This window comes from Zootermopsis nevadensis, unplaced genomic scaffold (genome assembly GCF_977971745.1).
Source record: "Zootermopsis nevadensis isolate Lab colony 2312 unplaced genomic scaffold, Znev_1.0 Znev_ptg000001l, whole genome shotgun sequence".
NCBI lineage: Eukaryota > Metazoa > Arthropoda > Insecta > Blattodea > Termopsidae > Zootermopsis > Zootermopsis nevadensis.
In genome coordinates, this window is record NW_028259133.1 from 3,502,495 (window position 1) to 3,515,141 (window position 12,647).

At 40.5% G+C, this 12,647-nt stretch overlaps 1 protein-coding gene across 2 annotated transcripts in view; it reads left to right on the forward strand.

Moving 5' to 3' along the window:
- zfh1 (Zn finger homeodomain 1) overlaps window positions 1-12,647 on the forward strand; it is a 651,615-nt gene that overhangs the window by 301,766 nt on the left and 337,202 nt on the right. For both annotated transcript variants that reach the window (XM_087349799.1, XM_087349855.1), the window contains exon 2: window positions 8,323-8,814. In XM_087349799.1, coding sequence (XP_087205925.1) covers window positions 8,323-8,814 — 492 coding nt within the window. The remainder of the gene's footprint in view (window positions 1-8,322; window positions 8,815-12,647) is intronic.

Below are 12,647 nucleotides of genomic sequence, written 5' to 3' on the forward strand. Positions count from 1 at the left end.
ATCCTTACTTTATTTGCAGAAGTAAGTGACGGCTGCTTGACGTTCGGAAGAGGAATATGATTATATCAATACCACGCTGGAATTCTTTTACGATTACTTTAATTTTAAAATCAAAAGTGATACAAGTCTGTCAGTATAAAAGACAACTGTTCACCTGTAGATGGAAGGAGACCCAACATTTTTCTTATATCATTCACTGATCATTATGTAATTTGATATTGGTGTAATGGATCAGCCAAGGGAATTATATGAGACACGTTTTAGCCCGTGTTACCAGTGTTCGTTTCCTGGTCGATGGAAATTTGAAGCAGTTTCGTTTTCTCATCGTGACATCACCTCGCCTTTTTCTCAGGGTCAGAATGAAATGTGTAGTGAAATTCGTCGGGCTGTTTACAGGTGGGCCAAGAGGCATGGCGGGGGGGGGGGGTGTCAACAACACTCAGGGATGAGGCCGACAAGAAATGACATAATTCAGTTTCTCCATCGATGGTCCTGGGAAACACATTTAATATTTGAAATGAGGGATGCAAATGAAGGGTCTACAATTAGGAATTACTGGCGCGTTGCGTGTTACGACTTTTTATTTTTTTTAATTTTTTGTTCAGCCTGTACAATTCGTGAATGTGACAGTTTCTGCGTGTGACATTGTTCTGCAGATTATAGTGATTATGATATTAGTCGGGGGGGCGGTGGGGGTTTTGTGGGTGCTCATGTGACGCGGTGTGGCTGGCCGACTGCGGGCTAAGTTGTGACAAGCGTTTGACGTTGTCCTGATTCCCCTCTGTACCGCCATGTCCGCCATCCTCGCAGTCAAATGTTCAGCGCACCGTGACAGGGTCCGGTGACGGCAGTTGGACGGCCTCACCATCATCATCATCATCATCATCATCGCGATGACATTCTCCGCGTGTGCAACTGACAACTTGAGTTTTCAACTCGTGGATCGCGATTTTAATTTGTTGCTTTCATATTAATATCACGTGTTCTTTCTTCCGTGTTGAAACTCGTGCTTTGGGATCTTCGAAAGACTTCTTATTCGTACATAACTTTACCACATTTTAATTTGCTGCTAGTGGAATTTTACGGTAGGCAATGATTGGCATTTGTTGATGATGTTAATTTATTGGGGGACGATATAAATACAATAAAGAGGAACGCAGAAGTTTTACTAGAGGCTAGTAGACAGGTGGGGCTAGAAGTGAATTCAGAAAAAACTAAGTACATGTTAGTATCTCGTAATCAGAAGACAGGCGGGCAAAATTATCTTAGGGTGGCTAATAAATCCTTTGAAAGGGTTACAAAGTTCAAATATTTGGGAACAACAATAACAAATCAAAATGACACTCATGAGGAAGTTAGGAGGAGATTAAATTCTGGAAATGCTTGCTACTTCTCAGTCCAAAATATTTTGTCTTCCCGTCTGATTTCTAAGAACCTGAAAATTAAAGTATACAAAACAATAATCTTGCCTGTTGTTTTGTATGGGTGCGAAACATGGTCTCTCACTCACAGGGAGGAACACAGATTGCAGGTGTTTGAGAATCGGGTGTTGAGGAGGATATTTGGGCCTAAGAGGGAAGACGATGGGGCGTGGAGAAAACTGCATAATGATGAGCTTAAAAATCTGTACTGCTCCCCCAGTATTGTGAGGGTGATTAAGTCGAGAAGAGTGAGATGGGCTGGGCATGTAGCGCGCATGGATGGGACAAGAGGTGTGCACCGGGTACTGGTTGGGAAGCCTGAAGGGAAGAGACCGCTGGGGAGACCTAGACGTAGATGGGAGGATAATCTCAGGCGGGATCTATGGGAGATAGGAGTTGAAGGAAACTGGATTTTGTTGGCCCAGGACAGGGTCCGGTGGAGGGCTTTGGTTAATTCGGTGATGAACCTTGGGGTTCGGTAAGCCATCTAGTTAGTTAGTTAGTCTTAATGTAGATAACTTCACGATGAATACGTTTGCTTAAGGAAAGTACTTACTCCCTATTTGCTCAATAACTTACTTACATAGACTTCAAAAATTTTACAAATTGATAAATTAACTTACCGAAAATATGTCGATTGTAATCGTCTGGGTTCTGACGCTGTATATTCTAGTAGATGACTATCTTTGTTTTGGATGAACTAATCGCCACTATGTTCAAGGCATAAGTTTTGAAGTCAGCTCCTGGCGAACGTTCCGGAATTGTCACGCTACGAACACATTTGATGACTTGTTTCTCCTTTTTTAATTTCTGCCATCTTTCAGTTACTTTCGTGTACTTTGATTTATACACGTTGTCAAAGCACGATTTTGTCAGTTACGTGTTCAAATCTTGACTGTCTCAAATAAAAGTCACAATCTTTTTGTATTCTGTAGCCGAATTTTAAGACTTATTTGCATTGAATATAAAATATGCTTACAAACAAAACTGTTTACACTATGAAGGACACTAATGTCAAACGCGTTTCAACCTCAAGAAGTCATCATCAGTGGCAAAAAGGAACAAGTTAAGTCATACAAATCAAAAGTTTATATGTGTTTTTAACAGAACATAAAGGTATGTAAGGTTTTAATGTTATTGCATTGAATGAGTCGTGTAATTTAAGTCTCGAATTGAAAACAATAATTAAGCGATTTAAAATAAACAATTCATAAGCTTGGGTTAGGTTGAGAGTTATTTTCTTTATTCGGTGTTATTGCGAACGAAATTCACCCACTCGCTGTTACAGTTAGACGTCTCCATTCGGATGCAAAATGAAGGAAATCCTTCTTGTTCATTGCACAGACTTACAGGCGTACCGTTATTTCAACATTCGATATAAAAAAAAAGAGCTATTCATTATTCAGACCTCCGGGACGCCACTGCAGGGTGCAATAATATAACATAATGCCGCAGTGGATGTCGTGTGGCAGAATCTCCGAGGCCACTCCACTCCGTCTTCAGTCCAACGATGCTTTTGTACTTTTAAAACCAACACCCTCCTAAGGCAAGAGAGGAAGGAATATGTATGCAGCAATGGAGTGTTCAAATTTATTTCTATGTTCCTTTACCTCCGCCCATGAAACCCAATCAAGTCGTAATTCTCCCAAGTTTAATCAATTCCAATGTTACAACTGCAAAGACGAGATCCTCCCCAAACCTACTGTTTCTTTATAACTTCCTTATGTAACAAATTCTTATATGACTTTTTAAACCTATATAGCTACTGGTTTTATGTCTTTCCCTGTCCTTCTCTGTAATCTCGTTTATCTGTAAACCACTTCTTATTCTGTTTTATCCGTCTTCTTGCTCGTTTCTATCCCCCATAACCTCCCTGTTTTATAATTTTCTACATATAGGAACATCTTCCTTCGCTGAATACCTCCCGCCTTGCGTCGTCCCTCGCTTTCCTATCGATGAGAGATGCTATATTACCTTTGCCTGCTACAAGCCTCTGGGTGTGTTCTCTAGACCACCTAAATTCTCCTTAACTTGTCAGCAGCTTCGCTACGATATTATATCTGCTCAATACGTGTGCAAATTTCTATTCTGTTATGATGATTACAAATGGTCATCTTTACGAAGTAATACCTTTAATTTTACTTAATCTCTCTTTTACACTTTAAAAGATTTTGGTTAGTTTGGAATAGGCTTTGTAGAGATCAATTGAATAAAAATTTCCTTGGATATTATCCATCGTCTAGTAAATATAAAACGTAAAACGACGTTTCGGAGATGGGACTCTATCTCCGTCTTCAGGTTCCTACAAAGTTGGGCCCACTAGATATCTCCGGAGATAGGGATTAGCTCTATCTAGTGGGCCCAACTGTGTAGGAACCTGAAGACGGAGATAGAGTCACATATCCGAAACGTCGTTTTACGTTTTATATTTACTAGACGATGGATAATATCCAAGGAAATTTTTATTCGACGGAGATAGGGATTAGCTCTATCTAGTGGGCCCAACTGTGTAGGAACCTGAAGACGGAGATAGAGTCACATCTCCGAAACGTCGTTTTACGTTTTATATTTACTAGACGATGGATAATATCCAAGGAAATTTTTATTCGACGGAGATAGGGATTAGCTCTATCTAGTGGGCCCAACTGTGTAGGAACCTGAAGACCTAGGAGATAGAGTCCCATCTCCGAAACGTTGTTTTACGTTTTATATTTACTAGACGATGGATAATATCCAAAGAAATTTTTATTCAATTGACTCTTCACCATCGTCAAGAAGTTTTAGCTTTGTAGAGATGTTGAAGTTTACCTAAGAAATAATTATTTTTTTAGTCAATTATTTAACTTGCTTATGCTAGATAGTTTATACACAGAATTTCGCGCCAGTGTACAGTCATTACACACGAAATATCAGCACGACAACTATAACATATCAGCTGTTTAGTAAAATAATTAGGGTAGACGTATCTACTTTATAGCCTAGTTTAAGCTGTATGGAATAATGTTATAATATGGAATTTGTTCTTTACACAGCTGTAAAGTTAATATTGTGGTTATCTTGATTGTTAGTCTTTTTGGTAGAAACCGGAGTTTCGGAGGAAAATATTGCCTCCAAGGTCGGAGTAAAATTGGTAGATTTAGGCAGTGTTTTTTTTCCCCCGAAATGTTGGTAACTATCTGAAAGACTGCAAAGTGTCACAACAGGTATTCGATAATTTTAATATTACAGTATTGAAGATTTTAACCAATTTGATTGTAGTGTAACAAATTAGAATTATGTGTAATCCACATTACACATTCAAGAGCATAATTACAGCTCAGGATAAGACGTTTCAATCTACCGACAAGAGTCATGATCGGAAAGATGTAGATTGATGTAACCGTTAGAGGGAGACATTAGATTTTTTTTTTTTTTAAAGGTCTGACCCGAAAGACGAAAAATAATGGACGATGAATTGAAACAAAAACGGGCGAAATTAATTCACTGAGGACCCTAAAGTTTCAAACACACAATTAATTTTCCTTTCAGTGTTTTGAAAACGTTCCGTTCATGATTTGTTATAACTAACAGATTCTGTATCAGCTAATCCTATCACCTATTTCAAGAGATGTTCAAAACTTTGTTCGCACGATGTGTCGGGCAAAGCCTAGTTCACAGTGAGTCGCAAAGCAGATGAGAAATCTTGAACAACCCCCGTCGAGCCAGCAGCCTGTCATTTGCAGTCCTACCTTATAACTGTACCTCTGCGGGTGGCTCGTATCAATTTACTGATCTGCTCACCTCCTGCTCTGATATAAGACGCATACATCGCGTAAACTTCACTGTCGGAAGTTTCCCGGATGACCCCTTCGTGGACATCGTGAAATGCTGACTCAACAGATACGTGGCTAGAATATATTTATCTCTGGTCTCATTTGTTACAACTGTAATAGATTAATTCTGGATGGTCAGTTGCTGTTATGGTACTCGATACTGTTTAAATAATTTGCTCCATGAAGATGACTGTCTTTTCAGATGTAACGCCGTGCAGTCTAGTAGATGCTTTCCAACGTTTCATGGTGCCTTGATGATAGAGATAGCAAGTATCTCTGAAACGTCGGTGAACTTGAGAACCTGAAATCTTACCTTGCTCTGAGATTCGTCATGTTTTGTTAAATTTACTTTGCCTGTAGACTGTACGAAGAAATATACAACGCAATAGACAGCCATCTTCAGACTCCGCCGTGGAAACCTGAAATCCTACAAATATATTTTGTTAAATGGACAATAGAAGTCATTTCTACTTTAAGAGCCCAGGATTATTGCTACATATGCCATCGTAATTTAGTTGTAATGTTGTGGCTGTGACGTATTCTGATGTACCTCATGTCTCTGGTTATCGGTATGAGGTCTCGCTTTCCTTGTGTTGTTCACCTTTTGTGGGAGAAGACACGTTTTTGATGGCAGTGGTACCTGCTGCTTAACATGGAATCCAGAAAAATGTTAGGGCCATGTTATTCATCACGAACTTAAAAATTCTATTAACTTTAGTGTGTCCAAACTGTCCAGGTGACGCGGGAGAAGATGGTAGGTTGAAAATCACACAGAGGTTGTTGAAGACGAGGTCTAAGACTGCCGAGAGCTGTTTGAGGGGAGAGACTGGGTCAGCATCATGGCCTATCCCGTAGTACAGAGGATTTTACATATTTGGAGATTATTAGCTGACATCAAGTAGACCCTCTCGGGCTACTAGCGCTGGTAGCTTAAATAGGGAGTGAGTTTTAGAAGGGAAAATCGCCTTTCGGATATTTACGTACCATGAAGACATCCTTGTCTGCTCCTGAATGCGCTGTTGACTGTTCCCGATGCCACAGTAAACATAAGCACATAATTTAGTCTTTCTATGCTTCATTTGACACGAGAGTTTACTATATACTCTGCCCATTGTTTTTCATTTATCTGAACAAGACTACGTTTATGAGATGATAATGTTGCGTCATATTGTGTTGAAATATATACTTGTTCAATTTTATCAGTCTAAACACAATAAATTAAATATTAAAATATTATTGCAATTAACTTTTAAATATTTAAAATATATTAAAATGATGCTCTTTATCGAAATGTTCGATTTGCATTAGAGCATCAACTTTTACACTACATGTTTCGGTTCTAAATGAACCATCTTCAGGATTGCACTTAGGATATTGCGTTTGAGTTTATATTTGGATTATACACGTGAAGATGGTTCATTTAGAACCGAAACATGTAGTGTAAAAGATGATGCTCTAATGCAAATCGAACATTTCGATAAAGAGCATCATTTTAATATATTTTAAATATTTAAATGTTAATTGTAATAATATTTAATTTATTGTGTTTAGACTGATAAAATTGAACAAGACTACGTTTGTACGTACTGATTAAATGTTTATGCTTAAAATGAAAATTTACCATTGCAAAGAATTTTAAATTCTTATACTTACTGAGACCCTCGACCTGATAAAATATGGCTGTCATTCGAAATTTCTATTTGTGCGTTTGTTTGCATTTGTGTGTTTTTTAACCTCACATATTTCTGTTCATAAGTTACTTGGTGATGACGTTAAACTTGATTTAAGTTGGGTTCCAAGGGATTAACCATTAGATTGTCCAAATTCATGAAATATGATTGTGATCTCGGTGTTACTCCGCGTAAAACCACGTGGCCACTAGGATTGGCATTGTTTTGCTTATACAGGTTTATGGATTTTTTTTATTCTTGAGGAATTCCTCATTGAATGTAACCTGAAGGTGTATTGAACTACTCACTTCTGGAACCGTGCCCTGAGGTAGGCAATTCCAGTCCACATCTTTACACGGGTTTTCATTAGGAACACCCTTCCATCGGCATATTGACCCACAATTAAGTTTCACCGATTAAAATCGCGTGTCTACTCATTTCCCCCCATGCTTGGTACGTCACACGAATCTCGCCGAAATAATATTTCGCGAAGTGTGCAAGTTATGAAACTTCTCGTTATTCAATCCTTCACATCCTCGGCGATCTGGGATTGCAAAACCTGTGAAGAATATTTGAATGTAAATGTGATAAGGAGTTAGTCACTGTTGATTTTTACACAGCGTGTTGGGTCGTATGGGAATGCTTGGAGTTCTTAGAACCAAACTCTTTTAGAAAGTCTGTGCAGTGGTGCAGGGACCTAGAATATTTCGTGGCACGGATCAGTGAATGCTGGCACAAACCTGGCGGTGTGGGGTTTGCGAGGATGTCGTCAGTACCGTGCATACGTAATCAGACAGATCTCCATAAGAACCATTCGGACAGGACGTGTGGTCGCGTAATCAAAACGGATTTGAGGACAGCGAGCTTGTCTTTGAGTGTGTGTGTTCAGCGAGTATCTTACATACCATTATCGTTGAATCCATACGGCTAGCTGGCTGCTTGGAGCGAAACGGCTACACGTTTCGACCAGCTTATGGAACTGGACATCGCAGAGACGTTGCTTGTTTAACAAGTCAGATAGAATTTCTTACAGTTTGACTTCTGTGTATACATTTGAGAGTTGGATGGGCTGATCCTCGAAGTCATATAGCATGGTTAAACTCATGCAATGGATAGAAATATTCCTAAAGGGTTTTGACTTACACTTAAAATTATTTGTTGTCAGGAGATTTCCATCGTCTGTTTTTAAAATTCACGACGTTTCGGAGGCTGGTTCTGTCTCCGTCTTCAGGTGGGAAATACCTACTATGTTGGGTCCCTTAAAAAGAGCTAGTCTCTGTTACTGGACAATATAAATCGTGCAATTATTTGAACTTGTCTACCCAAGTACGGGTTCTGTCAGTGGATTATAATACTTAAATAATGTAATAAAAATTATAAGACCAGGCCATTAACAGCGCGCGCCTTCTTGCCTTGCAGTCGAGCTGGAGAACCTGTCCTCCGACGACGTAGTACTGACCTCGGTGGCTGCTAGTGTTTGCGGCGTAGGAAACGTCGCGCGGGCTGCAGGTGACCTCTGCGGCCCCCCAGCGGCCGCCATGAGCCCCGACGACATCCACAATCACCAACCCCTTGCCGACCATACCACTCTGCAGGGGGACGAACGTAACGGTGGGACAGTGACGCCACCAGCTCAGGAAGGTGACCCGCGGAGGATATTGGTTGGGAATGACCCAGGGGGTGCGGGACTGCAGGGGTTGCTTATGGTGAAAGTGAGCAAGGGTGCAGAAGAAGGCGAGGTTCTGGCTGGTGATAGTGTTGTGATGGAAAGTGGTAGAGGAGGGACCACGGTGACTGATGATGTGCCTCAGAGACGCGCGATGTTGCTGGGGGAGGATGAAGAGAGGATTCTCCAGGAGTACCTGCAGAGGAGTGACACCGCTGTCATATTTCCGGAGCCCGTCGAACAAGGTAAGAACGAGTCGCGTTGCATCTGCTGCATATTCAGTGCTTTAATTATACGATGAAATTAACTACCATGTGAGTTTCATAGACATTTTGTTCTTTTAGAACAGTGGATTTGAGTCTGTGGTTTGCAGAGTTAAGACAGTCACTGGATGCTGTAAGCTGTTTTGTGCGAGATGCACAGGAGAACAGTATTCAATATTTTAGTAAGAAATATGACTGGAAAGGACCATTTTGGTGACGTGGTAGTATGAGGGTAATATTAAAAATAATAGTATGTGATGATATGTACTAGATTTGACTGACTCGTATAAGATCCATTGGGAGGATATTCGCAACACGGTAATGAACATTTGCTTTAAATAACCTAAAAGACTGATAATTTCTTGATTAACTGAACGAATATCAGCTTATCAAGTAGGTTTCTTTTCCGTGACGTTAGTTCCTTAGCTATTCGTCTAAAACTTTCTCCAAATACAGGTCCATGTAGCGTGTTTTAGCTGCATGGTAGGATGCAAACACTGGATTAAGAAGTTTCGAAGCATGACTGAAATAAATGGACTCTCGCTTATGTCAGTAGTTCGTTCATTCCACTCTCTCCAGACTATCAGACGCTGTTTTTAGGTTTCATAGAACTGAGCTAGCGGTTTTAGTTAGAAGCTCAAACGAAAATGCAAAATCTGACGCCTCCATTTATGGACGGACGTCTTAAGATGATGCCATCCATGTTGTTTATTATAAGCGTCAAGAATATTTTCAAAGAATGAATAACAGTAATTAAAAATGGAATCTTGCTAACACCGAAGAGAGAAGTTAACACGACTGTGTATGTTCTGTGTGGCTTGGGTTCGATCCTGGCAAGGGTCGGAGTTTTTATCTTCTCAGCATCCAAGACTTTTGATACCTGAAGATATCCGTCTTCTGGGTTATTGCGCTGTGTAGTCTGGTAGATGTTAACCAACGTTTCAGAGGTCATACTGCCTCCATCATCAGGGCGATGAGTATGAAGATTTCTGTCTTCTGGGTTGTTGCGCTGTGTAGTCTGGTCGATGTTAACCAACGTTTCGACCAGACTACACAGCGCAATAACCCAGAAGACAGAAATCTTCATACTCATCGCCCTGATGATGGAGGCAGTATGACCTCTGAAACGTTGGTAAACATCGACCAGACTACACAGCGCAACAACCCGGAAGACGGATATCTTCATACTCATCGCCCTGATGATGGAGGCAGTATGACCTCTGAAACGTTGGTTAACATCTACCAGACTACACAGCGCAACAACCCAGAAGACAGAAATCTTCATACTCATCGCCCTGATGACGGAGGTAGTATGACCTCTGAAACGTTGGTTAACATCAACCAGACTACACAGCGCAATAACCCAGAAGACGGATATCTTCATACTCACCGCTGTGAGAACCTCAAGTCTTACATTTTGATACCTGCTTCGGGGCAAAGTGGAGTTAGCATGAGACTGACCACTCACCTTCAAGTAGTTCCGAGTTTTACCTCTACGCCCTCCATATACCACAACGGCGCAGTACTCAGGCCCATTAAGGAATGAGTGACGTTGCTAGTAGACTCTTGGGACGTCGTCAATTTAACAGTTGCTTTCTTTTTGTCGTCTTCTTAACAGACGGAAGTAAATCTTACTGGATCTGCTGATTCCCTCCAATTAAAGCAAGCAATTAACAAGGGAATCCCCTCCTCATGTTTACCCTTCAGAGTGACAGAGACGACTTGGCCAATTAAAAGGCTGACTGGCGTTTCTCTGTGAATTGTGATCTAAGAAATCTTTACAGTAATGGACGTATTATTTTGCTACACTGCGTTTCTTTCTCGTACAGTTTATTGTTATTTGTGACATTCTGATGGTGTGGTATTTAGGTCTTTGTAGCCTTCTAATAAGACTGTCTCTGTTTTACAGATCTTTTAATTTAAAAAGGAGACGTTGAACATTATTACTCCTTCAGCTCCCCCTTCTTGTCTCAGTTTATATTTTATTTTTATTTATTTTGTTTCCCTTACACACCATTGCTCTGTTTATATACTGTGTGTCCCATTCCGAACGTAGGGACAGTCGGTATTAGTGGACATGTCAAATTAATTGAGCCTGGAACGATCTCTTGTTGATGTGTCGGACATTCCAAGAAGCTGAAGGAATTGAAAAGGGAAGGTTGGAAGTAAAGAAATTGTGTTTCCTTAATAGTAATGTTGCCCTGATGTCTAACGACTCTGGAGTCGGATATTTCTGAGGGAAATGTCGACGAAGAGGGCGCTTTCAACTGGAGTTAAGTGTTCTTTAGCCGTGGGCCCGTACGAATTTCTGTTATTGCGTAATCCGTGTAATTCAGCAGCGTTGCTTCAGTTTTTTGGTTTTTAAATGTAGACATAAGTAAGTCTTCTTCTTGAGTTCTTCTTGAGAAGCTGATAGTCACTTGGTCAAGAATTTCTAATCTTTTAAGTAACCCAAACGTTCATTGTCCTGTTGACAAAAGCGTCATTGAGCCTGTCGTGAACCAGCTGAATGCAGTTGACTCGCCATCCTGCAATACTCATTAAATGTCCATTTTTAGTATTATATTCCAATCTCCACCGACGTCTCGGTTGTGAGTTTCTTCCTTTCTGGTTTCAAGACCCAAAATTTTGTATGCATTTTTCATGTCTTCTGTGTCCTGATCCATCTTAGTCTAAAATTCTATATGTTTTGATCGTATGACCGAGTCGTAACTCGTGCATTTGACGTCTTGACGCGAGCTTTATCGCAGTCAAATGACAGTGTCTGCGGGGTTTTACCATGTCATGAAGTATGAAGGAAGGTTATACGTTCTTTAGTCTGGATTTGTCGTGTATTATTGATAGCCGACGAGGTAACTTAAGGCGGATATTCCTTCTGAGTCCTCTGGGGACTTGAACATGTAAACTCGCTATCCTCCTACCTCCTTATAAATATTGTATTTGCTGATTGTGTAACAATCTTCGTGTTACTGGAGGTTGCACTGCAGCTGAAGCTAATGGGACTTACTGAACTTTACTGAAATTTACCTATGTATCTGAAGAGTGAACGAAACTTGTCTTCGTAATATGGACGTCATGAAACATAACAAAAAATTTTAACTTTCCATAAATATTTTGTTTGTAGGAGTCAAGAATCCTGTTATGAGTAATTATTTCTAGATAATAGTTACGTTCTCGGAAGGGGTGGGGATTTTTTTTTTAGAAACATTGGTTACCTCAAATGTCATACTATATATATACCGTAATATCTCAGCCTTCGCTCGATGACCTGTACCCGTCTCGAGTCGTAGCCCTGCCCCATTATCCCTGTTTTTCATTCGCATTTTAGTTTGATCTCCGGACTACTCATTTCCCATTCTCCCAACTTTAGTCCTCTTGTACTAGTCAGTAGTGGGTACTCCATGCAGGCGCCAGGGGCAATTGGTTCAACTACAATCCTTTTTCCGTACTCTGTCTCCCCCTTCAGCCCCCATCGACGTTATAGTTGTAACAAGCCCCACAGAGGCGCCATCTAGAGCTGCCAAGTTTCAACCCCTTTTCACAACCCTTATTTTCTCTCTCGTTTATACGCAACTATGATACTAGGCGGTGGGAATCCTACCCCTCCCCCCGCATCCCCCCAACTTGAACACACTGCCTTTGGTTATGGTAAACCTTAAGACTGTTCTTTTTTTACATGATTCGTTATTTCATCTCAGTTGGAAAATTCTTTTGTTAGGTGTATCATAGTCTGAAGACGAGAATAAGAGGGCGTGTTACTGTACAGCATCTTTCTTAGGCGGACGGGGTCATCGCAAGTAAATATAGGGCACAAG